The sequence below is a fragment of the Coptis chinensis genome, chromosome 2 (assembly GCF_015680905.1).
Source record: "Coptis chinensis isolate HL-2020 chromosome 2, ASM1568090v1, whole genome shotgun sequence".
Taxonomy (NCBI): Eukaryota; Viridiplantae; Streptophyta; class Magnoliopsida; order Ranunculales; family Ranunculaceae; genus Coptis; species Coptis chinensis.
This window is the reverse complement of record NC_141457.1, coordinates 94938058-94962517: the sequence shown is the minus strand read 5'-3', so window position 1 is coordinate 94962517 and position 24460 is coordinate 94938058. Positions and strand designations below refer to the sequence as shown.

Below are 24460 nucleotides of genomic sequence, written 5' to 3'. Positions count from 1 at the left end.
TGCTGTACGCATCCTTTGAATGTAGACAGTGTTGAGAAAGACATCCTCCTTCAATAACCGGTGCACCTATAGTACAGAATTATTGCTTATAACAAGACATGATTAACAAACAAAAAAAGGACTCCGATCTACAGAAGATAGGGGTGTGCACGGGTCGGTTCGGGTCAGGTTTGGGTCTAAACCGACAACCAAACCGACCTTATCAGTTTATATTTTTTTAGAACCGAACCAAACCAGCTGTATTATATTAACTGAACCGAACCAAATTAATTTCCAACCGAACCGATATCCAAACCAAACCGACTAGGTTATGGCTTAACCGATGTTAACCGACCCAATCAGACCGGTTTTTACATATTTTTAAATTAAATCAATTAAATATATATATCAGGTCGGGTTTGAGACTAAACCGATGACCGAACTGACCCTATCGGTTTTCAAATATACTTAACCGAACCAAACCAACTCATAAACATAACCGACCCAAAACCAACCAGTTCGGTTTGGTCGGTTTTGTCGGTTCAGCCGGTTTTATGCACACCCCTAACAGAAGATAAGGAAATTACACCTATGATCTGGAAAGATCAAATAATGTCATGCAAATTGAACTCCCAAAGGGAACCCTCCCGTCCATAATTGTGAGAAATCATGTTATCCAAATACAATCTCTTATTGAAGAGTATCAACTTCGAAAGCAATGGTTTTGGGATTGACGGATGAAGTGAATTACATATGTAAAAGTAGTCATCATCCACCAACTGATCAACATAAACCTTGAAAAAATGAAGAGGATCAACTTCCTAGCACTTATCAACAAACTAAAGAAATAGCAAAGCCCAAACCTTAGTGAAACGATTGAGGAAGGACTTCGGAACCCCTTTCCTGCCCCCACCCTGACAAGAAGGATTTTGGCAGGCAAACACTCGGAAAGATGTCGGGCACTTGTACGTCGACCAAGCTCTGGAATGAAGACCAAAGACGATGGTCAAGAATAGCGATCAAACCACTGTTACCAATAGCATTATCAAGCATTATGGCAGAAAGGTGTATTCCTAAAGAAGGAAAAGGCAACACGAAATAAGACTAATCATGCCTCTAAGGCGATTGTGGGGCAAGATTAAGTTCATCCAGCAGTACCCAATCACCATTCTTGAGCACGCAAAAAGAGCGAGAATATTTGATATAAGCGTGTCAAATTTAATAGAAATGTAAATCAACCGCAATGATAAGGCATTTAACACGAAGAAGGATTCCATCGCACTGGGCAAACCTCATTCCCTCTGCATCCTCAGCGGGTAAGTCGGACCCCAATAAATCCATGATGTCCGCCTAACAACATATTATATTCAAATTTGTGAGTCGAGGTATATTGCATGGTAAATACCGGTGTGAGACATAAAAGAGCAATATGGAAAAATGGACACCTTTCGAAAGGTTGATTAAGCACAACCACATTGCCGAGAATATTTGCCTATTGCAGCGCCTAAGCTTGTTTTCCCAACACCGGGCTACCTTCCAAGAGGACTGAAAAACATACTGCAGACCATTTAAAATATGGTAAACAAGAAACTAATATTTAAAGAGATATTTCAAGGAAACACATCGGGTCGTGAGGGTACAAACCAAGCTTCCTAAGTTGCATTGCTTTCGCAGTACCTACATTGCATTTCTACGGTGGTTGGTGCCAAGAATTCAAATCCTCGGGCTTGCAATCATCATCGCCTTATAAAGATACAACCAAGAAAAAGAAAATTTGATTATGAGCAAGGCGAGGGACTAATAAAGGCCCACTCGTCCTCCCATCTGCAACCACTTGGACATAGAGAGTGCCATTCTATGTTAAAAAAAACGGCGTTAACAAATAAAGGCGATAGACTAAGGCACTCTCCATGTAGCCATACTAGCCTTTTTCTTATGGTGGCTCCTTGGTGTGTGGGCACTTTTAAGAAAATTTTTTCATTGCGATGGGCTTTGTTTTCTTTAGAGATTGTGGAGAGACTAGAAAATGATGATGAGACATATTTGGAAGAAGAAGCCCACTTGGAGACAATTAGGGAATGACAACAATCATGCATACAGCAATGGCGACAAGCAAATGGGGAGATTTAATATGCTTGCTTGGTTCGGACTTCATTATTCTTTTTCTTATTGGTTGTAGACCTTTTAGCCTTTTGAGAATTGTTCAAGACAATGTTAACTTATCCGGAAGTTTTTTGTATCGGTAAAATGTGATGTATGTACATATAATCATAAAGTCAAACTTCAGAGAATGAGATATCCCACTCGAGATACAACAAAGGGAAAGACAAATACAAAAGGCGATACTAGAAAAAGCTACAACTGTGAGAGAAAACTAAAACAAAAGGGCGTGATCATGCATAGCCGAAAGCAAGGAACCTCATCGAACATAAAGTCCCCAAACAATGTATCTGTCCACTCCTCCCAAATCTTTGACCATAGAAAGACAATATGATGTTTTTAGAACTAAAGATATAGGAATATGAACTTTGTCTCATGGTCTCTTGGTCAAACATTGGCAGGTTGGGCCCGGGTTCTCGATAACAATTTTCACCTTCACCGTGGAAAGGCGGTTTGGGTATTGAATAAATAAAGCTAATGTATCAAATAAAACAAAGCAAAATAACTATGTTACATCAACACCCCATATTTTAAAAAAATAAATTAATGGGATCGTATCCATGTGCCCTTGTCGGACCGACCACACGGACATATTGTATGTGACATACCTCGGCTTTTTTTAATTTGCCGTGTCGGACCTTTCAGATCTGTGCGGATATGGACACACGATGTCGTGTCAATGTAACTTAGCAAAAAACAGAAATAAACGAAAAACAAATATTAAAACTTTCTTGCATGACAGTGATGTTGCTTATGAAATGGCCATTCCTACTAACTTGTGACTTTTTATTGTTTTCGAATTGTTGATTTGATGATCCCGGGCTATATTTAAAATTTTCAAAGTTTGGTGCAACAATTACATTGAGTGTTTCACTTCAAAATACACGACATAAAATTTAATATGAAATAAATGACAATAAATATATCTTTACCTTTACTTATTTTGAATGGAGCAATACCAAAATACTTGTGGGATTGCACCACATTATCCAACATACTTTCTTTGCTTCTTCCAATTGCATCCCGCCCAAATTTGCAATTGAGATAATTGTGAATCCTCTGAATGAATATAAGCTCTGTTTATTTGTGATAAATCTTACTAAGCTGTACAACGGATGGTCACACTAATGGATATACCTAAATGAACATTCAACTACCGTACAAGGAAATCCTACAAGAACAAGCCTTTTGAGAACAATCAAATATTAAATAAGATATATCCAATAGAAGTGCTATTATCTGCTATCGTAAACTAAGTAAACCAACAAAATAAGGCGTATATCCGAATTTTTCTTGTTCAATGACGCTTCAAAATGCAATTACTCCTAAAGCACCAAATCATGCCAGCCCAAGTGGAGATATAACGTTAAACCAAATAACAAACTAAGTACAAAAAGAAGTGGAGCACTAATGTTAATCAAAAGATCAAATGGTGTTCCCTCAAAATGGTACCTCCGGATCTCACCAAATGCAATACAATCTCGAGCGAAGCATACTCAAAATGAAATTACCTATCAAAGAAAACATTATCGAATGCCATGGAACTATGATTTCCTCCACCAAACCCATAACCTCCGGGGAATATAAAAGATCACAAGAAAAAAAAAAGGGATAAAGACCACCACGAAACAAACGAGCAGAGAATCCTCCACCGGTGATATGAAATAGAAATGGAACAAAATTTAGAGGAAGTAAATTATTCCCTTCCTAAGATCATTAATCGTTAGAATATTCCAAGGCCTCACACTAAGGGAAGATAGAGACCGGGGGATGGAGAGTGGGAGATAATTGTTACAAATTTGTAGACATTAGTGGGGGCATGTGGAGATAAGCTAAGATCCCAATATTGTGTGTCTAAATGATCCCGTCACCATGGACATCATTGCCCACTAACTATATCAGTATTACATCCAACTTAACATAGCATTTGAAATTTTGAAAAATGGACAGATGTACAATCGCCATCTCCAACATCAGATCCTACATTGGAATAATTGATCGTTTTTAGTCCAAACGACCCAGCCATATCGCCTAAGAGAGTCCCCAAACAACCATGTTGACTACCCAAATGACCTAGCCATATCGTCTAGCTAAAAACCCGAGAGCTTTGTTTCAAACGACACGCAAAGACCATTCGAGTGTACACTCAAACAACACAGGGGATTCATTATGGCGAGACCAGTTGAATTGGTTGTTGGGTCTGGACTTTAATGACAGACTTTTAATATGGCAAACTTGTATTTTTTATTTTTTTTTGGGTTGCTCAATCCAAACTAATGAGTGATGCTCAATTACATTAGAGTAAATCTGAAACAGAATATCGAAAGAAGGGGAGTCCACAAGCTTATCAAGAACCTCCTTCTCCAACTCTCGCAGAGACTCCAAAACAGGAGAAAAAGTATTTTCTTCCCTGTGTTTCCAACGAACTGGCATGGAGACTTCCCACAGTGACTCAAGAAGTCACAAACCAATTTCGAGAACGGTATCTGCATGTACGCTCTTAGCTGACCTTCACAGATGATTATTCCACCATTCGGAGGATTGTACCTCTCACTACGAACATCTTCACTCAGCCTGGGTTCGTATATCTCCAGGTCGGGCACATTAATCCCATAAGCTGCTCGCAGCTCAGGAAACGAACTAGCAGCACGATGCTCTACCGCTCTTAGGGGTAACTCACCTACAGGCGTCATCTCCCCTCGACCCGACGTACTAGCCACGTCATCTTGACCCGGATCGACTATTAACCTCCCCTACCCTAACTTCTTCATCCAGCCGGTCCACCACCACCACCACCACTCAACGAGTCTTCATTCTCCTCTTCATACTCTCGCGGCTCGGTGAAATCTCCCAAACCTCTTCCGAGTGAAAGTGTCGAGAATCCGACATTGTAGTATTTCCTTTTTCTCAAATTACCCAACCTTAAACCCTACAACCTAACACCGACCTACCAACTTAACAAACCCTACTTTGGAACGAAGAAAGCAAAGTGAAAATGAAAAGCAAACAAAGAATGCGAAGCACTCACTGGCAGAGCCACTAGCTGCGTTTTTGCGGAAGAAGAAACCGGAAATGCCTTTTGGTTATCCCAAATTTGATTTTGCACAACCGCTGATTCGGTGCCCAAGAAGTTATGATTACGCCTATCATATAGCCCCACACGTGTCCAAGGACTGTCTTTTCATGGGTTCGAATAACGGCGGCCGACTCCTTTCCAATTGCTATGATTACGTCACATGCCACCCACGCCCTAATTTTTTTCTTTCCGCCAAAACCATCATGCTACAAGATTGAACTTCGGCGCCATCTCGGTCGAGCGATCACCATAGCTTCGCCATGCTTCACCCAGTGTTGATTCTTCTCTCGCCAGTGGTCGGCTTTGCACGAATACAACCAATCGAGAGAGGGTGTAGGGGAGCAATATCCCCATTAAGGAACATTGCATCGCGAAACATAAGCGATCTCAATACAACGACCTCCGGGACCGATCTATGAAGCGACTCTCTAAGAAACATTGCATACGGCGACTTCAATACATCGACCTCCAAGACCGACTTCGTGAGCGGCTCTTCTCAGTATAGGTGGTGCGCTAAAACTCGGCCCGAGACATCACAATGCAGGCAGAATACTGGAGACTGAACGCCTCGGATAAAGGCATACCCCATCATGTGTAATCATTACCAAAATCTTACCTTCATCGGGAAATGAGGGTCACCTCACCCACTCCCAATCAGAAAACAACTAAGAATAACCTCCTCCCTACACTTGTCCACCAGGGTCCCATTGTCCCAAGAATCCAAGCCCCCCAAAGCCTATAAATACCATCTAATGGAACTATGTGAGACCTGATTCTTCTCTCCCCAAAAAAGAGATCAAGAGAAGATACGTAGGCAGCTCGCTCAGAAGCGAACTCGGTCTAATCCAAACCCTAATCACCCCCTTTATCTACAGTAAGCAGGAAAAGACCTAAACGATCCTTTACAGTGTCTCTGAACATTTAGGCTTTCCTCTAGGTTAAGTGAAAATCAGGTTCCGTGAAAAATGCTAGGAAATTGGTTTGTTTTCCATTAGATGAAGCTAAAGTTGGTTTATTGCTCATTCCTGTAGTCAGGCTACAGAGTCACACCATATTTACTAGCATTACTACTGTCTCCTCCTCAAAAAGCAAGCCCTGCACTGGCTAGACAGACACACAGACCTGCGCAGGTGATGTTCAAAGCTTGAGCACAATAAAGACGCTGAGCATGAGCACGTACGTCGGTACATATAAAATTTCAAATTTTGAGACGAGGTGAGAGAAACATTCCACTTAACGTATATCGTATCGTAAAAACTTTGATCCATAAGGCCCACATAAAGAAAGCCCATTAAACAAAAAGAAAGCCCAATAACAGCTAACAAGTGTTTATTACGCTAAATCCAAGATTTGGAGTAGCAGAGAAAACAGAAAACGAAACGATGAAGAAAAAGGGGAAGGCTAAATAAAAACCTTTACCCACTATAAATAAATAAAACCCCACAACAAATAAAAAAACTTCCCACTTCCCAGCATCTTCCCAATCCAATTTCCAAAAATTCCAAAACACAGAATGCGATCTTGGTGGTGTTCCAATGGTGGTACTAGTTTACGTTTACTCAATTAATGGGGACAAGTCTGCAGATGACTTGGCAAAAAAACCTACTCCTAAAAAGAAGAAAAAAACCCAACACATCCCCACCTTTAGGTTTAAAAAACCTAGGAAACACCTGTTATCTAAATAGTGTTCTTCAATGCTTATCCTATACTCCACCTCTTGCCAATTACTGTCTAAACAATCACCACTCTTCTCATTGTCCTCAATCCGGTACCGGCAATTGCCCTTTCTGTCTTCTTGAAAAACGGATAATCCGGTCCCTTACTCTAGACTTTTCTATTGACGCCCCTTCTAAGATTTTGAGTTGTATTAATATTTTTTCGCCTCACTTTCGTTACGGTAGACAAGAGGATGCACATGAGTTTCTTAGGTTTGTTATTGATGCTTGTCATAATGCTTGTTTGAAAATTAATAAGAATACTAGTATTGTTAGAGGGATTTTTGGTGGTAAATTGAGGAGTCAAGTTAAGTGTTGTGATTGTGGAGCTGAATCGAATAAGACGGATGATATTATGGATATTAGTCTTGATTTGTTTCAAGTTACTTCAGTTAAAGACGCAATGCAGCGGTATTTTCAACAAGAAGTTTTGAATGGGACTAATAAGTATCATTGTGATAAGTAAGTACAAATCAAATTTGTTATTGTTTATGTATGTGTGTTGTTGGTTTTTGTTGATTTGCGGTGTTGGGTTTTGTTTCAGTTGTGAAAAGTTGGTGGTGGCTAAGAAGCAATTGGCGATACTTAAAGCACCTAATGTACTTGTAATTCAATTGAAGGTAATGGTTAATGATGGTATTTTGGTAATGGTATTAGTAGTTATATTTCAATTGTGCGTGTTTTTTAGTGGAAGGAGTTCTGGTTTTTATAAAGATTTGAAGGAATACATGGTCGGAAGATTGATCAAGCGATTGCATTCGAAGAGGGTTTACTTCTTTCTAATTACATGTGCAAAGAAAGCTAGGTATGTCGACTTTATTTATGTAATTAACTTCCTCTGATATTGAGCGTACGTTATTTTTTTAGTGAGAATGTTAAGGTTATTATTAACTTCCTCTGATATTGATTGTGATCCTCCTCTTTCATATCCAAGTCCCTGATATTTCTCATTAACGATTCTTTTCTTTTTTCCACTCTCCCAAAGACTGTTTTGTTCCACATCTTGATCTTATCCTTGACAAACTTGAGTTTCTTGGCGAAGATAATACTTTCGGTCGGTCTCCTTCCTGATTCTCTGTCCACCACCACTTAAAACTATCCATGAAGGTAGGGTCAGAAAACCACACGAGCTCAAAACGAAAAGGTGATGGTTTTCCAACCCCAGCCTGTTTTACCAAACAAATAGGATGATGATCCGATGTCGTGCTTGGGACCACGAGCTGAATCAAATGTGGTCACTTTAACTCCCACTCAACCGAAACCAGAAATCTGTCCAAAGTAGTCAAAATAGGGTCCTCCTGCTTATTTGACCACATGAACTTGCCTCCAGTAAGAGGGATGTCGACAAGCTCACATCTCCTCACCCAATCATCAAAACAGGTCATACTAGGGGTAATGCGGCTACCCCTTTCTTCTCATGCGAAAATCTAATCACATTAAAATCTCCGCCCACGCACCATGGTAATCCTCTACTGAAAGCAAAAACATCATCCAATTCACCCCAGAAAAGGGCCGAAGACTCCCTATTCGAAGGCCCATAGACTGCAGTAACTAAACAAGATTCAGATTCACCACCAAACTTGCACACAACAGACATCGAAAAACTGCCTATCAAACTGTTTGAAACCTCCACTTTGTCCTTATCCCAGAGAACACAGATGCTGCCCCGCCGGTGGGGCTCCCACTGCCGGTAACTCAACCCACTCTATGTTATTCTTGCCCCACACCTCCCTGGCATACCTAACAGAAAAGCTTTGTAGTTTAGTCTCTTGAAGGAGTACCATGTTCGGTCGCTCTTTCTTTATCACCTCCTTTATGCTTGGCCTTTTCCTATCATCTCCCAATCCCCTCACATTCCAATTCAGAATTTTGTGATCCATTAAAACAAACTTTTTTTCCCCCCTTCTACTACTTCCCTCTATGATGTCCTCGCCATAATGAATGACTGATGTAAGTCTAAGTAACTCATTTGTCATCCTTTTTCCTTGTTTAACCCCTGAAGGAGAAGCCTCTCTGTCCTTCTTATTGCTCTTCTGAACTCCCAGCCCTTTAGATTTTGTCTCATGCCCTGACGATATATGGATAGAACTGCAAATAGATTGTAGCATCTCCAGAACCTCCGTCTCTTTTCCTTCACATGACAACCCCGAAATCCTGATTAGGTCTTCCGTATGCTTAGCATACCATGATGACGAAGACTCTTCTATCGCCTATTGATTCGGATCTATCATGTTAAGCGGTAGCGGTTCCCCCAAAACCCCCTATACCCTCCATCAAACTATCACCTCCTTGAGACTCGCCCTCATTCTCCTCTTCCCCCCTTCTATCACCACTGATATCAAAGAAACCCACATTATCTGCTCTACCCAACTCGCCAAAGGCCAACCCAGATTCATCCTGTTCCTGAGAAAGGATAATGATGCTATTACCGTGTTCCCATTCAATATCCGGTCTCTCTGTTAGGGGCCAGGAGCTAGGTGGTTCTACCATGCGTGAGAAGTTGGGCCCATTCCTATCAGTGAGACCCTGATCTTTATAAAAGCCTTTGGTCACATCAGCAGAAGGTACCTGATGAAAAAAAACACATCCAAAATCAGAAGAGACAAGACTACCAAGACTAATAATACGATGAGAAAAAGGACTCCCGACATAAGAATGAGAAACAACAGATAAAGGTAGTGCAGGGACAGAAACTCCTGTTTTAAGACTCATAAACTCGTCCGCATCCCTTGGTGAAGGTTTACTAGCCTCGAGGCATTCTCTCTTCTTTTCTCCTTCAGGCTGTCCAACTGTATGCATAAAACGATCCTCTATATTTTCCTGTACTTTCACCATATTCGATCAGCTAAATCATTCAGCTTCTCCTCCAGAAGCTTTCCTAACATGTCCGACTTACATTCCGTACACCCATTATCCTTTTGATTCGAAACATTCCTGTAAACCTCTGCGGTACTACATACATCTCGCAAACTAGCCGGTTTAGCCTTTGTGTGCATTGAGATTATTGCCCGAGCCTCATCCCTGTATAGAGCACTTTGTGGGGAGTCAGGAAGTTCTAAATCTGCCTGACTCAGCACGCCCATCCCCTCATATTCGGATAGAGATCTCTCCTCAAACCCATAAAACTCCTAATCTCCTCTGATTCAAACTCCTCTCCCCCACACACTGATGTCTCGGCACCGGCAAAACCTCCTCCACATCTTCGTTTAAGATCTTCCTCAGAGTTATACAAAGATTCCCTCCTCTTCATGCTGAGACTGATCCTTTGGAAAGGGGTGACAAGAAACTAGATTGTTTACTGGAGGTGACCAGCCACTGACCTCGTCTTCTCCTATCTGAGACCCTAGATATTTTGTTGGTGGTCTCTCTGTTATCTCGGGTAGATCTTGATGATTAGGAGACCCGGAGGATTTGTTTTCTTTCACAGTCCCGCTGCTCTTCCCCTCTCCCTGAACCAACGTCAAAACTGTTGTAGGAGAGACCCTCCTCTTGGGCTTCGTAAGTCTCAGCACCCAAACCCCTGCCTTGGGCCGCATGAAAGAGACACTCTGCTGTATCTTGTTGCCTGATATTAGTCACTGGGCTTTGTCCAGCATATGGATCCAAATCTATTGCCGTGGGCTGAGCCCGAAAGTCTTTTACCAAGTCAGGTCCACTGTCCCTTAAGGGAGAACCAATATCCACGTGTTATTTCCCCCTGCTCGACACACGCATCCTCGAGATCACCTCTTCTAGGGTTTGTTGTTCCTCCCTCTTCTTCAACCTCTAAAACAGCCATCAAACTTGTACTCCCTGCCCAGTTTAAAATGTGCTCCGGTGGATCCAGATCAATGAAAGCCTTCACGATGGTACCGTCACAGATCTGGGCATATCTTTCCCCCTTGTCTCCACCTCCACAATAATACCCTCTTGATCAGAGACAATGCAAATAACTCTCTTTGCACCCGGAATGTCTTTCCTCAAACTCTCAAAGGTTTTATGATACGACAAATTCAAATGCAGACCACAAACCGCCACATATTTAGTGATTGACTCAGTTCTTGTTGGAGCATTCTGCCTACCTCGAATCGTATCAGCGAAAGTCACTTCCTTTGTAACTTTGGTTAAAGCCAGATTTCGATCCATCCCTCTATCCTCTGCAAGAAGGCCCTGCAGATGCTTTGCTTTACCTACCTGGAAATAAGCCGAAATCAGCACATACTTTCCAGCCTTGTTTTCCTTGCCAAAACGTGTGATGGTCCTTCCTTTGAACGTGTTCTTGAAACCCGACTCGCCTAAAGTCCTGAAAACCTGGACAATCCACACTGCTTCCTCCAGCTTAAAAACGGCACTTGTCTTCCATTTTTGAATGAGTTGGACCCCACCACAGTTTCAAAAACAAAACTCTTTGAATCAATGTTGATGGTGGTCATAACGATCTTCAGACTTTTAGTACTAATCACCTAACATCTTGAAAAAGTTGTTTGCCTGAAAAATTAACTTTGAGAGAGGAGGAGAAAATAATTTGGCCTGGTAGCTCATGAAGCATGCCCTAAAGGAAATAATTTGGGCGTTGTGGAAGGGAATGGAAGGGTCTTTGAGCATGTGGAGAGGGTCAGAGGGATTTAAAGAATTATTCTTGATGCTAAGGAGTTTCTCTTTGATTGGGCATTAGGTGTTCAACTTTTAGGCGATGAAAGTTTCAAAGTTTCATATGTATGTATTTCAGGTTTGCTTTTCCTTAGGTACATGCTATAAGGGAGCAAGTGGTTGGAGTAAACCACCTATCACAATGGTTAGCCGAGCACCTTTTGATGGAAATTATGTGGACTTTGTCGAAGGAGAGGATCGTGAGGGTTTTCCAACAACAAAAAAAAAATGGCAAATCCACGAGATTGTGTTAGGAATAAAAGAGGAGCTTTCTGTTTTGAGGTGTTTTGTGTAATTGGGGTTTATTAGTACCATGAGAAAACATTTTAACAGTGGGGGAGTAAATGGGAGGCCTAGTGTTCTATGAGTCCTAAATGTGTGTAAAATTGTTGTACATATTCTAAATTAATGAAATTGCTCGACTTCTACTGATAAGAAAAAAAGGGAATAGTATATTTTTATGATCGTTTTAGCAGGGTAACAGCAGTTGGTAGTCTGTGTGCTAGTGGATTCTATTAGTATAGGATCTTATAATATTTATAATCCTTACCTTTTGTGACTAGTAATGGCCAGTGGGCAATTAGTATATTGTCTTTGGAATGTATGCATAAGAAAAGAGAGAAAAGGAGGTGGGATTGTGATGTACGCTATGCACTATTACAATCCCTTCATGGAAAAAGAGGTCAAGGTATAGGCTGCCCATTAGAATTATTAAGACCGAAAGTATGGATCTCAGCAATTATTCAGAAGAGATTGTAATATAGTGTATAACTGATACTCCTTTTGGCTCTCATTGTATTAGAATATCTCAAATTGTTTTCTTACTTATTTTGTTTCTTATCATGATTAATTGGATTGTAATCTCATGTTGTTATACAGGATCCATGTCCACAGTATAATCTTTATGGTACCATTGTGCATTCTGGTTATTCACCCGATTCTGGACATTACTATGCATACATCAAGGTATGTTTCTACCTAACATTTTTGAATTCTATAAAGCAATTGAAAGCCATATAAACTTTTGAAAGACAGCGAAAATCCAATTGTGAAAGAGAAAAGGTAAGCCACAGAGAATTCAGGAGGAAAAGATTTTTGTTGGGAAGGAAGAGAGAGAAAAAGGTAAACCATATTTAGAGAATTCATTAGGAAGAAAGAGAGGTTTTTCATTTTCATTGTTGGGAAGGAAGAGAATTGAGGAGGATGAAAGATAGGTTCTTTGTGAAGGAAGGAAGAGAGAGAGAAAAGTAGGTTTGTTTCTCATAACCAAGTACTTCTGTGTTCAGAACACCTTTTTCTATTTAAGAGGTTGTTAGATTTTCTTAAAAGTCAGTTCACTCTCAGGCGTTAGATTAACTTTAACATAAAGCAACGGTTGAGATCTTTCTTATCCTTCAAAACTCAATACCTATCAGTATAGCTGTATAGGTCTAATAATGGTCCTGTATTGGGCACCACTGGAATTCGATCGGGCAGCCTCCATTCGAAACCCAACAATAAAGCCCAACAGCAATAGCCCAATACACCCCATCAACGCATACCAGCTACCATTTTTTCAAACTGTTTTAGCCAATATCATCTTAATAACATTTTTGTTGCTTTGTTTTGATATACTAGTGATCTCTTTTTAATTATATTATATCGACATTGCTATTGCCTCATGTGTACTTTATGTGCTTGCAGGATGCAATGGGTCGGTGGTATTGCTGCAATGATTCCTTTGTATCTATCTCTAATCTACAAGAGGTTGTGTCTGAAAAGGTTTATATTCTTTTCTTTTCCCGTTCTAATCAAAGACCGCAACCAACCAAATCACCCTCCGTTACCACAGGAGTGGAACCTCCGCACTGCAATGACCATGATGCATCATCCTCTGTTACCAATGGCGTGAAGCCTCCATCCTGCAATGGTCATGATGCATCATCCTCTGTTACCAATGGAGTGAAGCCTCCACACTGCAATGGCCATGATGCGTCATCCTCTGTTGCCAATGGCGCGAAGCCTCAGTATTACAACGGCCATGCTGCGTCATACTCTGTTCCCAATGAAGTGAAGCCTCTACATTCCAATGGGTGTAATGCACCACAAAGCATGAGGAGAGCTGTTCCACCAAAGCCGGTAGTCATGGGATCATATGAACCTGATAATTCCAAGAAGCTCATTCCTACCATATCTAAAAATGATAAAGTTCCTTCAAGTCCGAGAATAAAGTTCAATATCTTGAAGTCTTCTGATTCCAAAGAGCTTCGTCCAAATGGAAATGGCGATAATAACGGGTATCGCGGGATATCACATTGACACCAAAAGGGAAAGAGATGAAGAAAATTACAAAAGACATGCCATCAGTAACCAATGTTGCTCATGTGAACGAAGTCTCTCGATGCTTTGGATCCTGAACCAATGCCACATAAACGGTAAAATTGCAGGTAGTAGTGTCAGACCAATGAAAACTGAGGGGTCTGAAGGTGGTGCGTTTGCTCTTATTGTAGCACAAGACAGAAGGCCTGATTGTGGTGTGATATTACGAAACGCATGCGAGAAAAACTTATCTTTCGTATCTGGATCTAAGAGAAAATTATTGGATGATGAATGTAGCAAGTCTGTGTCACCAGATGTTCATCAGGCTGCGGTTGAGAAAATTGATGGATATGCTCAAGAAAACGGAGTTAAGAAGCAAGAAAGATAGTTTGCTCATTGTCTTTCTATGGATATCCACTTTCCCAGGCTTAGTAATTGTTCCAAATGCACATTAAGGCAATCTAATCTGCTTGTGAGCCAAATAGACGTGGCAAGTAATTTAATTTTGGCTTTTATAAAATAATAAAACATGGGTTTATACTTTATATAGCCTTTTATATGGTGCTCCTAATTTGTAATGGAAGTGGATGGACTCGGTGTTCAGTTAGGAAACTGCCTCTATAAATACAGTTAATACACTAGCTTCTATACCTTCTTGAGACTTTCGAATCACGCATGCATATATAGTTCCATATGCTACACTTTTCATTTTAATGATTACGAAAGCTCTAATTAAAACTACTTTTCAAGGAAAATAAGCCGTTGAGGTGCCTTTTTCTTTTGTTTTTGGTTTACTTCATGTATTTTTCTCCTTTGTCCTTCCAAAAGAGTGAAATAGATGGAATTTCCTTTCAATTCTACATTGGTTGCAGACAAAAGACAGAGTGCCAAATCCTGATAAAAAGAACACCCTATCGCCTATGGATTCCACTTTCAACCAAAGTTCCCTCGAACGATCCATCATCAAAATCTCAGCATGGTTACCAAAATTCAAGCTTAAGATGTACATACGCACGAGATAAATTTGCCCACACAATTCCACCAAGTAACCATAAAAAGCAAATACTTCGTTATTAAGCTCAGGCTTCTCAAAATTAAAAGTAAGTACTTCGTTTTTCAGCTCAGGCTTCTCAAAGTTTAGCAACCTTACATACATATTCATCTGTATAACCAATGACTTTATTAATGCATTCATATTTGTTTTTGTATTCGTATTTAGTCCATTCTTCATCTCCTAACATACATACTTCAAAATTAAAAGTAAGTACTTCGTTTTTCAGCTCAGGCTTCTCAAAGTTTAGCAACCTTACATACATATTCATCTGTATAACCAATGACTTTATTAATGCATTCATATTTGTTTTTGTATTCGTATTTAGTCCATTCTTCATCTCCTAACATGTCAGAGGGTGACCTAGATGTCAGATTGGAAGGAGATTTCTTCAAAAACACTGCCGGGGGTATTTTCTCAGGGTGTAGTATAACTACAACCCCCCAATGCCAAATTAGTGAAGGAGATAGGGTTTACTTCAGTGACTCTACGCCTATCTCATTTACCAAATCACTCTATACTTTTTATCTTGTTTGTCCAGAGACTAAAACAAGATATCACATGACAGCCAAAACTACAATGGGAAGATTAAAACAGCCAAAACTACGATGGGAAGAGTAAAACAGCCACAAGTTAGATGTGATTTCTTGTTTTAATTCTACATAAGTTATGTGGAGCGTGGAGGTGACCTTGATGGGAAGATTGGGTAAACTTCTTGGCAGGGGTTTTGTCTTGAGAGGGTGCAATATTCTAAGTCTAAACCGTAGCTAAAGCACAACTTCAATGTAACAACCTATCTCCTATATATTGTCACCGATACACAACAAGTCAGCAATTCATCATATTGTCAACCCTTCCAGTACTCCATTTAAAGCAGTAAGGAGAAGAAAGACACAGCAACTAGAACAGATAAAATATTCACTAAACACAAATAACGAGACAAGCAAATCAATAGCGGCAAAAGAGTCCACTGACAAGATAGGGCTTACTTTAGTGACTCTACACCCATCTTATTTATCAAATCATAGTCTATACTTGTAACATGCTTGTCCAAAGATAAAAACACAGACGAGCACTAAATAATTAACAAAAAAAAAATCCTAGAATAAGAGATCACACCAGACCAAACAGCGTCACAAATTAAATCGCTGGAAAACAACCTCATTGGTACAGTCCCAGTAGCAACTGTTCAATGAGTTCAATAACCTCACATATAAACTACATTACCACGAGATTCCTAAAATAAGAGCTAAGAGCAATATGAAGTAAAACCAAAATCAACAGAAACAAAGAACAGGAAAAAACAGTTATGAAGTAAACCATAAAATAACCTAATCCAAATAACCACGAGTAAATCTTAAAACATGAAAGTCAGAAACATAAGTGTGTAGAGCAGTCAACAGAGTGTCAAAATCATAATAAGAACATATCAACATGACAGCCAAAACTACGATGGGAAAACCCCAACTTGATAACTAACACCTTATAGCTCGTCCTCAAATTCGGAGAGAGGTGTCATTTGCTCCTTCAAGCCCTTCCTCCTACGAATCTCAGACACAAGGGTTGCTGCTTGCGACCCAGCCTCCAAAGGATCTGAGGACATCATGTCCCAGTGATCTAACACACATTGTGCGGTGGAGGCCAGTCCAGATGTTGCAGCTCTGAGTTGACCGGAGAACCCAAATGACTCACGGACTGGCAAGTGCGCTTTGATGTTATATAATGGAGTACCTGGGATCTGCATCTCCTCAAAGACATACCCACGTTTCTGATTCATAACACCACCAATCCAACTAAGTGCGTGCTCTGGGGCCTGGATCTCAACCATGTATACAGGCTCCAACAGCCTTGGCTTGGCAGTCATCTGTGACGCATAGATGGCCTTCCTTGCCATTGAAATGACCTGATCACCACCTCTGTGAATGGCATCAGAATGAAGCACAGCATCACACACCTCAAAGCAAATTCCCCTCATCTCCTCGTCCGCTAATGCACCTTCCTTGGAAGCCCACTGGAAACCAGCCACAATCGAGTCCTTAATTTCATTCAAGTACTGAACTCCCCTACACCTGTCAACAACCATAGGGACCGGTGGTCTCGGGACCAAAACACCAGATCTTCTTTGCAAGATCATTGTCCCAGCCAAACTCTTCAGACAAGATCATTGAGCTTAACCTTAGGATCATCCCTTGGACCAATACGTCCATCTTCAATAGCCTCAGCAAGACCATCCTCCAACAGGCGGGCTTCCATATACAAACGGTTGTGCTTATTAGGGGACTTACTCATTACACTGCGGCCAGACTTCCCAAGCACAGTCTCACGGAAGGAAACTACAGGGTCAGATTTAATGATTTCGGCCCCGCCCATGAAATCGTCAACTAAGTCTTTCAAACAAATCTCAACATGAAGGTCTCCTGCACCAGCTATAACGTGCTCCCCGGACTCTTCAATTGTACACATAACCAAAGGGTCTGACTTGGCTAGACGTTTAAGACCCTCAACAAGCTTCGGCAGGTCTGAGGCAACCTTACATTGCACAGCAACACGAACAACAGGTGAAACAGAAAACTTCATAGCACGGATTGGATGCGCCTCAACTTCCTTCTCATTTGTCAATGTAGCATTCTTAGTAATGAACTGGTCCAACCCAACCAGTGCTACTGTATTACCACAAGGCACATCCTCAACTGATTCCTGCTTCTTCCCCATCCAAATAAGAGTTCTCTGGACACTCTTTGTGAACAAGTCCTCCTTCTGGCCAGGGACGTAGTTAGGACCCATAATCCTCACTTTAGGTACCAGTTGAGACCTTTCCAGCAAACACACGCCAAGCGCAAAGAACCTGCCCTTGTCAGATGCAGGAATCATCTTCGACACGTAGAGCATAAGAGGTCCTTCAGGATCACAGTTCCTGATTGCTTCAGCATACTTATCGTGAAGAGGGCCCTCGTACAAATTTTCAACACGGTACCTCTGGGCCTTTGAAGGAGAGGGGAGGTGATGTATCATCATTTCCAACAAAGCAGTGCTAGCAGGGAGCCAGGTCTGCATAACACGCTTCATCAAAGCCTTGCCGAGTAACTCCTTCTCGTCTGACTTCATGGTTACACCAAGCTTCTTCAACATGGGCCACAGCTTGTCCTTCTGGTCATTCATACAGATATTAATAATCTGCTTGATCGGTTCGTAGCATAACTGAACGAAGCCTCTCTTGCAGGTAGGAGAACCAGTGCTGTTGGTAGTCCACTTCTTGGTAGCTGGGTCATAAAAGTTATCGCCCCAGAGCCGTTCCATCATCTTTGATTCGTCAACACCAAACTTAGAGGCATACATCTTTGCAAAATTGGTGAGGGTAAATGCCCAACCATGCAGACCAGCAGAGAAGGCAACATTCCCTTTTTCTGGATAAAACATGACATCACCGAGTACAGGATCTTCATAAGTGGCCATAATAACATTGGCATTCTCTATGACCCTCTGGAATTTCTGATATGCCTCCTCTCCATCAACCTGAAGCTCGAGAAAGCAACGATCCATCTTGTTTAATGTAAATACAGGCCTAATCCTTTCTTCAAGAGCTTGTCGGAGGACGGTTTCAGTTTGAACCCGAACCCCCTGAATGCAATCGACTACAACAAGGGCACCATCAGTGATACGGAGGGCAGCAGTTACCTCAGCCGAAAAGTCAGCATGCCCAGGAGAATCAATAAGGTTAATGAGATATTCATTACCAACTCTTGGACCCTTGAAAGCACTGAGAGATTCATCAGACATCTCATAGTAGAGAGAAATACCAGTAGATTTTATTGTAATACCACGCTCTGCTTCATCTGCGCGGGTATCTGTCATTCTAACATCACCAGCAGTTTCCTGAGCAATGATACCAGCCGCCGCAACCAGAGAATCAGTAAGAGTTGATTTTCCATGATCAACATGAGCTATTACACTCATATTCCTAATATTATCCTTCAGGTCCATGATTCGGCGAAGCTCCTCAGCTGTAAACTTCACCATCTCGTTATGCCTTCAGAAAAATTCTCAGTAATCGAATATGACACGTAGGAAACCCTAACCCTAGCCGACTTTTTTTTTTTTTTTTTTTGCTGTGAGAAACCCTAACTATGGGTTTTATAGTTTGAAATCGTTCTGGGTTCGGGTCGGGCAGAACCCGACCCGTTGAGATCATGATACTGGACCCGACCCGTTGGACCTGGACCTGGACTGAGTATGGGGCCTAGCCCAGCTGACTTTCCGATCTTGTCCTCAAGCCAAATATCCTTCTCCTCCATGGCATGAGATGATGTTTGTACGTCCGCCAAGCCTCCGTGATCTCTATAAAGCAATTGAAAGCCATATAAACTTTTGAAAGACAGCGAAAATCCAATTGTGAAAGAGAAAAGGTAAGCCACAGAGAATTCAGGAGGAAAAGATTTTTGTTGGGAAGGAAGAGAGAGAAAAGGTAAACCATATTTAGAGAATTCATTAGGAAGAAAGAGAGGTTTTTCATTTTCATTGTTGGGAAGGAAGAGAATTGAGGAGGATGAAAGATAGGTTCTTTGTGAAGGAAGGAAGAGAGAGAAAAGTAGGTTTGTTTCTCATAACCAAGTACTTCTGTGTTCAGAACACCTTTTTCTATTTAAGAGGTTGTTAGATTTTCTTAAAAGTCAGTTCACTCTCAGGCGTTAGATTAACTTTAACATAAAGCAACGGTTGAGATCTTTCTTATCCTTCAAAACTCAATACCTATCAGTATAGCTGTATAGGTCTAATAATGGTCCTGTATTGGGCACCACTGGAATTCGATCGGGCAGCCTCCATTCGAAACCCAACAATAAAGCCCAACAGCAATAGCCCAATACACCCCATCAACGCATACCAGCTACCATTTTTTCAAACTGTTTTAGCCAATATCATCTCTCTGTGATGAACCTACTTTGAATATTGAGTTGTGAATCAACAATGTGAATTGAAATTGGCGACTTCACCCAATTCGTGTTTTTTAAAGTAAACTTCGAATAAATTCGACTTTCACTACTAATTGACTTGTTTGAGATCGTGTTTTTTAAAATAAACTTCGAATAAAATTCAATTGATTGACCTTCACTTCGAGTAAACTTCACCCACTGACTTGTTTGAAATTGTGTTTGGAATAATTGATCGATTTTTAGTCAAACGACGACCATATCGCCTAAGAGAGTCCCCAAACAACCATGTTGACTACCCAAATGACCTAGCCATATCGTCTAGCTAAAACCCGAGAGCTTTGTTTCAAAACGACACGATACGGACCATTCGAAAGTGTACACTCAAACAACACGGGGATTCATTATACCAAGACCGGTTGAATTGGTTGTTGGGCTGGGCTTTAATGACAAACTATTTATCTTGGCTTTTCTAATTGGTCAAACAAATCAAACCGGTATAAACCAGTTACACAGTCGGTGGCCCAACTTGCCTCGCTTTAGCTTACTAACCCTGTTAACTTTCCTCCTCCAAATGGCAAGTTTTCGGTCGTCATTCTCACACCTTAACAGATAAACAAATGAATATACAAGCTAGTGAAGTCTTTGTCAAGTCTCTGTCTTTTCTTCATGACACGATGCTTCCCATAACATGGATTGACAACACTAAGCCACCATAAAATTCAAGATAGGCAAGTTTCAAAGAGCCAAAAACAATCTCTTGAGGAAACCCGCCAAGAATATATTTCAGCTGAAGATGGCACACTCAACAAATTTCAACTCGAGCAAATATTTATCAAAGCAGTATATAGGAACAACGGGCCATTTCTAGAGCATAAACACCCTACAATTGTTTGCAGTATTTTAGTTAACAACACTTCAAAGTCACAAGCAATATAGCAAAGAAGTTAATGCGGTAACACTGATCTATCCCGAATAGGGTAGAAACCCTGAAATGAAAATAATAGAAGAACATCTCAGGTAAAGAAGCCACACAATATGCACTGGTGAGCAGGGCCGGCTCTGAGGGCAGGCCAACTAGGCGGCCGCCTAGGGCCCCCAGCTTGTTGGTTAAATTTTGGGCCTCCAAGTATAATTTTATACCCACTAGACCACATGTAAAGGACTCAAGGTTGTTCAGTCTAGTCCACTCAAACATTGGCCCACGTCCCATCGTATAAAAGCATTGTTCTAAAATTCGATCTAGGCGGTCTCTAGGCGCTAGGCGGTGCCCAACCGACTCGCCTAGGCCCTAGTTGTTTAAAAAATCGGTGGACCGACTAGGCGGGTCTAGACGGACCGATTAGACGGGCTAGGTGAGTCTAGGCGGTCCAGTCAAGTTTTTTTTTTTTTTTTTTTTGAATGATTAAATGTCGAAAAATAAAAGCCCGTGTAGGCTTAAGATTTGAATGAGTTTAAAAGACTTAAATCTAATATAAGTTATATGCCACTATAACAAAGAGTATGTTTTTATATGAAGTCAATATTTCTCAACTATTATGCATTTTTGTAATAAGTATCTTTGTATGTGTTTATTTTTTGAGTTATGGTAAATGATTTTTTTCATTTCTTGTAGTAGATGTGTATATTACTATATATATTAGGGAAAAAAACTGCCTAGCGCCTAATCCATCTAGGCACTGCCTAGAAAGTCTAGGCGTTAGGCGCTCTCCCACCGCCCGACTACCGCCTAGCGTTTTTTAGAACACTGTATAAAAGACTTTTTTTTTTTTCTCAATAATATAGGCCCATTTTAAGAAACTCACCTTGGGCCCCTCAAAGTTCAAGGCCGGCCCTGCTGGTGAGAAACCACTATAATTGATAAGAAATATGCTTTAACCAACCCCTAGAAAATCCGACGTATCAGTGAATTGGCAATTCAAAATGTTTAAATTCTCTTCAAATCAAGATTTTCGAATCGACAAAGCGGTTGTTTTGCCTCCACTGTCTCACCAACAAGAAGGACAGCTCACGCAACTTGTAGCAATGCTCAACCAGAAAATATAACCTCTCAGATACTTCTAGTCCATATAACACTGTAAAGTAAATGTATAAATAACAAATAAGTCATCAAGAGCAAAATATACTAAAATAGTAAATACACCAAAACAAATAAATAAGTACAAAAGTTTTTGGTGTAAACCATACGTTCCATGATCCTTTGATAACGCGGAGGTCGAGTCATTAACCTGTTCCAAGAACCATTCTCCAATTAGTAAAGATTATTCCATACGGATTTTGCTTAACTCCACATAACTAGAAAACCAATGTGCAATTATCATATAGAAAGAAGTGAAGCATAGTAAACAGGGGCGGCCCCACCCCCCCCCACACAAACTTTCACGAAAAAATAATAGTAGTATTGTGTCTCGGTTTTTGTCTGAACCCACTCTTATCACAACAGGTCGCACTCATCACTTTTCAGAGACACGCTTGATTTATGTGCAAAACTCGTGTTGGTGTCAAAACTTTTTACATTATACTAGACCTAGTCACCTAGACCCTATGGAGCTATACTTTCACTACCTACACGTGCCCATCAAAAAGATATAATCCTTGTGCTTTTGTAATATATCTAGGGTCCTATTACTGCCGGACCCCAATTTGTATTGGGCAGACCCCGAATTGGGCCGAAGTTACGAGAGTCCGCCCATTGTGTCAGGCACAACTTGGACTTCTACACCCCCAAACTAAATACCCAAAAACCGGCAAACCGGCAACCCCACAAACACAAACATTCCATTTCGATTTAGCAATTTCTGCTTCAAACCCTTCGACCAAAACCCACAAACACTCGATTTTGATTTCCGATTTCTGCTTCAAACCCTTCAAGCTCGACCAAAACCCACAAAGACAAACACTCGATTTTCATTTCGCGATTTCTGTTTCAAACCCTCGATCTCAATTCAATTAACAAAGTACGGAATTATCAAACACAAACTCTCGATCTCAATTCAATTAACAAAGTACGGAATTATCTCTTCTCTTCAAACACTCTTTGTAACTGTTCATCACTACACAGAGAAACTCAGTTGGTGTCTTGGAAACTATACTACTACATTAAAGGTAACCTGTTCTATCTTTCAATTTTTTTTTTTTTTTTTTTATAATGTTATGTTTGAGCGGGTTATATAATGTTATGTTTGTTATATAATAGAACAGTTACTATAAGACACCCATTTTTCAATTTTATAGACACCCATTTTTCAATTTTATAATGTTATTTTTGTTATATAATAGAAGCAGTTACTAGACACCCATTTTGTTATATGTTTGTTATATAATTTCAATGTTATAATGTTATGTTTTGAGTTACTTGTTGCTTTCCTTAGCACGCTTTTGATAAAATGGTTGAGAAAACTGTGGTTTCTTGGGCAACTATGATTGGTGCAAAAGAACCCCGAAATGATTTTAACAAGCCCCGAGATGGTGTCTTTCTTGTTGTTGTTATCCTTATTGTATGTTTTCGATTACCTTATTAATCTACTTTGTTTACAGTTATGGGTAGTTATGCTATTGGAAGAATGGTAATTATTTGACTATTTAGAAGTTAATATGGTTTTAAGTAATCCCTTTTGCCTTGTACTAGAAATAGACACGCATGCCACATTGATAGGTTTCAAATAGACACCACGATTTGGACCAGAAGCACAAGGAACATTTGCATCGTGGATAGGAATGACCGTAAATGTAAGTGTTGTCATTCTAAATCACATATAAAAGCAAATATAGGGCACGGGGTGGGGTGAGATTTGTAGCGAGAGCGGACCATTTCTATGAAAGCATGATTGTCTCACATTGTCTTGTAAAAAATGTTGAAAATCAAGCTTCATATGTTGGATTAGCACCGTAAGGCCATGTCAAAACAACTTTCCTATCAAATAAATTTTAGCGTGACTTGCACTTAAAAAAGGAAATCATGAAGGAAAACACGCCACACAAATATTAGGAAGCTAGATATAGGTATCCGAACTATTATCTTATATCTAACGGTACACATTCAGACATTAAAGGACACACATGTCTTAGGTGCACATGGAGAAGATTTTAGGGCATTGGTTCGAAAGGATTGATGCACATTTGATTCTTCAATTCAAAGGATTGTTTTTCCTATGGTGTTAGTCAGAGTAGTCCGTAGAGGGAGTTCAAGGAGATTACTTTTAGGTTTATGCAATTTCTTTTTTGGACTAAAAGGCCGGAGAATTTGAATTTGTCACTATGTTTTTGTTAGTTCTTGTGTGTCCGCTTGTTGTTTTGGTTTTAGCTTTTTGTTTGTAGTGGGATATCTCGTCTTATACTGTAAATATCTGCTTTATATTGCTAGTGTATGTGCTTTTTGCCTGGTAGGTAATTATTTGACTATCCACGCATGCAAATGTTTCTAGTAGTGAATAGCAGCCTATTTAAAGTAGGGGATGTAGACTTTGCCAAGAATCTCCTAAAAGTAGGTTCCCTTTGAATTTTTCTTTTTGTTTAAGAATTCCTCTTAATCGTGAAGCCATCATCATGCATGCATGCATGAGAGGGATATTGTAGTCACAATTGTGCTTCCATGTTTGGTGCGGCTTACCACGGCCATATATGAAAT

At 40.4% G+C, this 24460-nt stretch overlaps 1 protein-coding gene and 1 pseudogene across 1 annotated transcript; one reads left to right on the top strand and one right to left on the bottom strand.

Annotated features, from left to right (window-relative positions):
- Window positions 1-6557: 6557 nt before the first annotated feature.
- Window positions 6558-13857, top strand: LOC147519216 (ubiquitin carboxyl-terminal hydrolase 25-like). Its single transcript, XM_086594085.1, has 4 exons — window positions 6558-7392; window positions 7475-7550; window positions 12439-12525; window positions 13243-13857. The coding sequence occupies exons 1-4, from the start codon at window positions 6782-6784 to the stop codon at window positions 13855-13857; spliced, it is 1389 nt and encodes a 462-aa protein (XP_086450211.1). The 5' UTR covers window positions 6558-6781.
- Window positions 13858-16199: 2342 nt separating this feature from the next.
- On the bottom strand, window positions 16200-19349 carry LOC147519215 (elongation factor 2 pseudogene; annotated as a pseudogene).
- Window positions 19350-24460: the final 5111 nt, after the last annotated feature.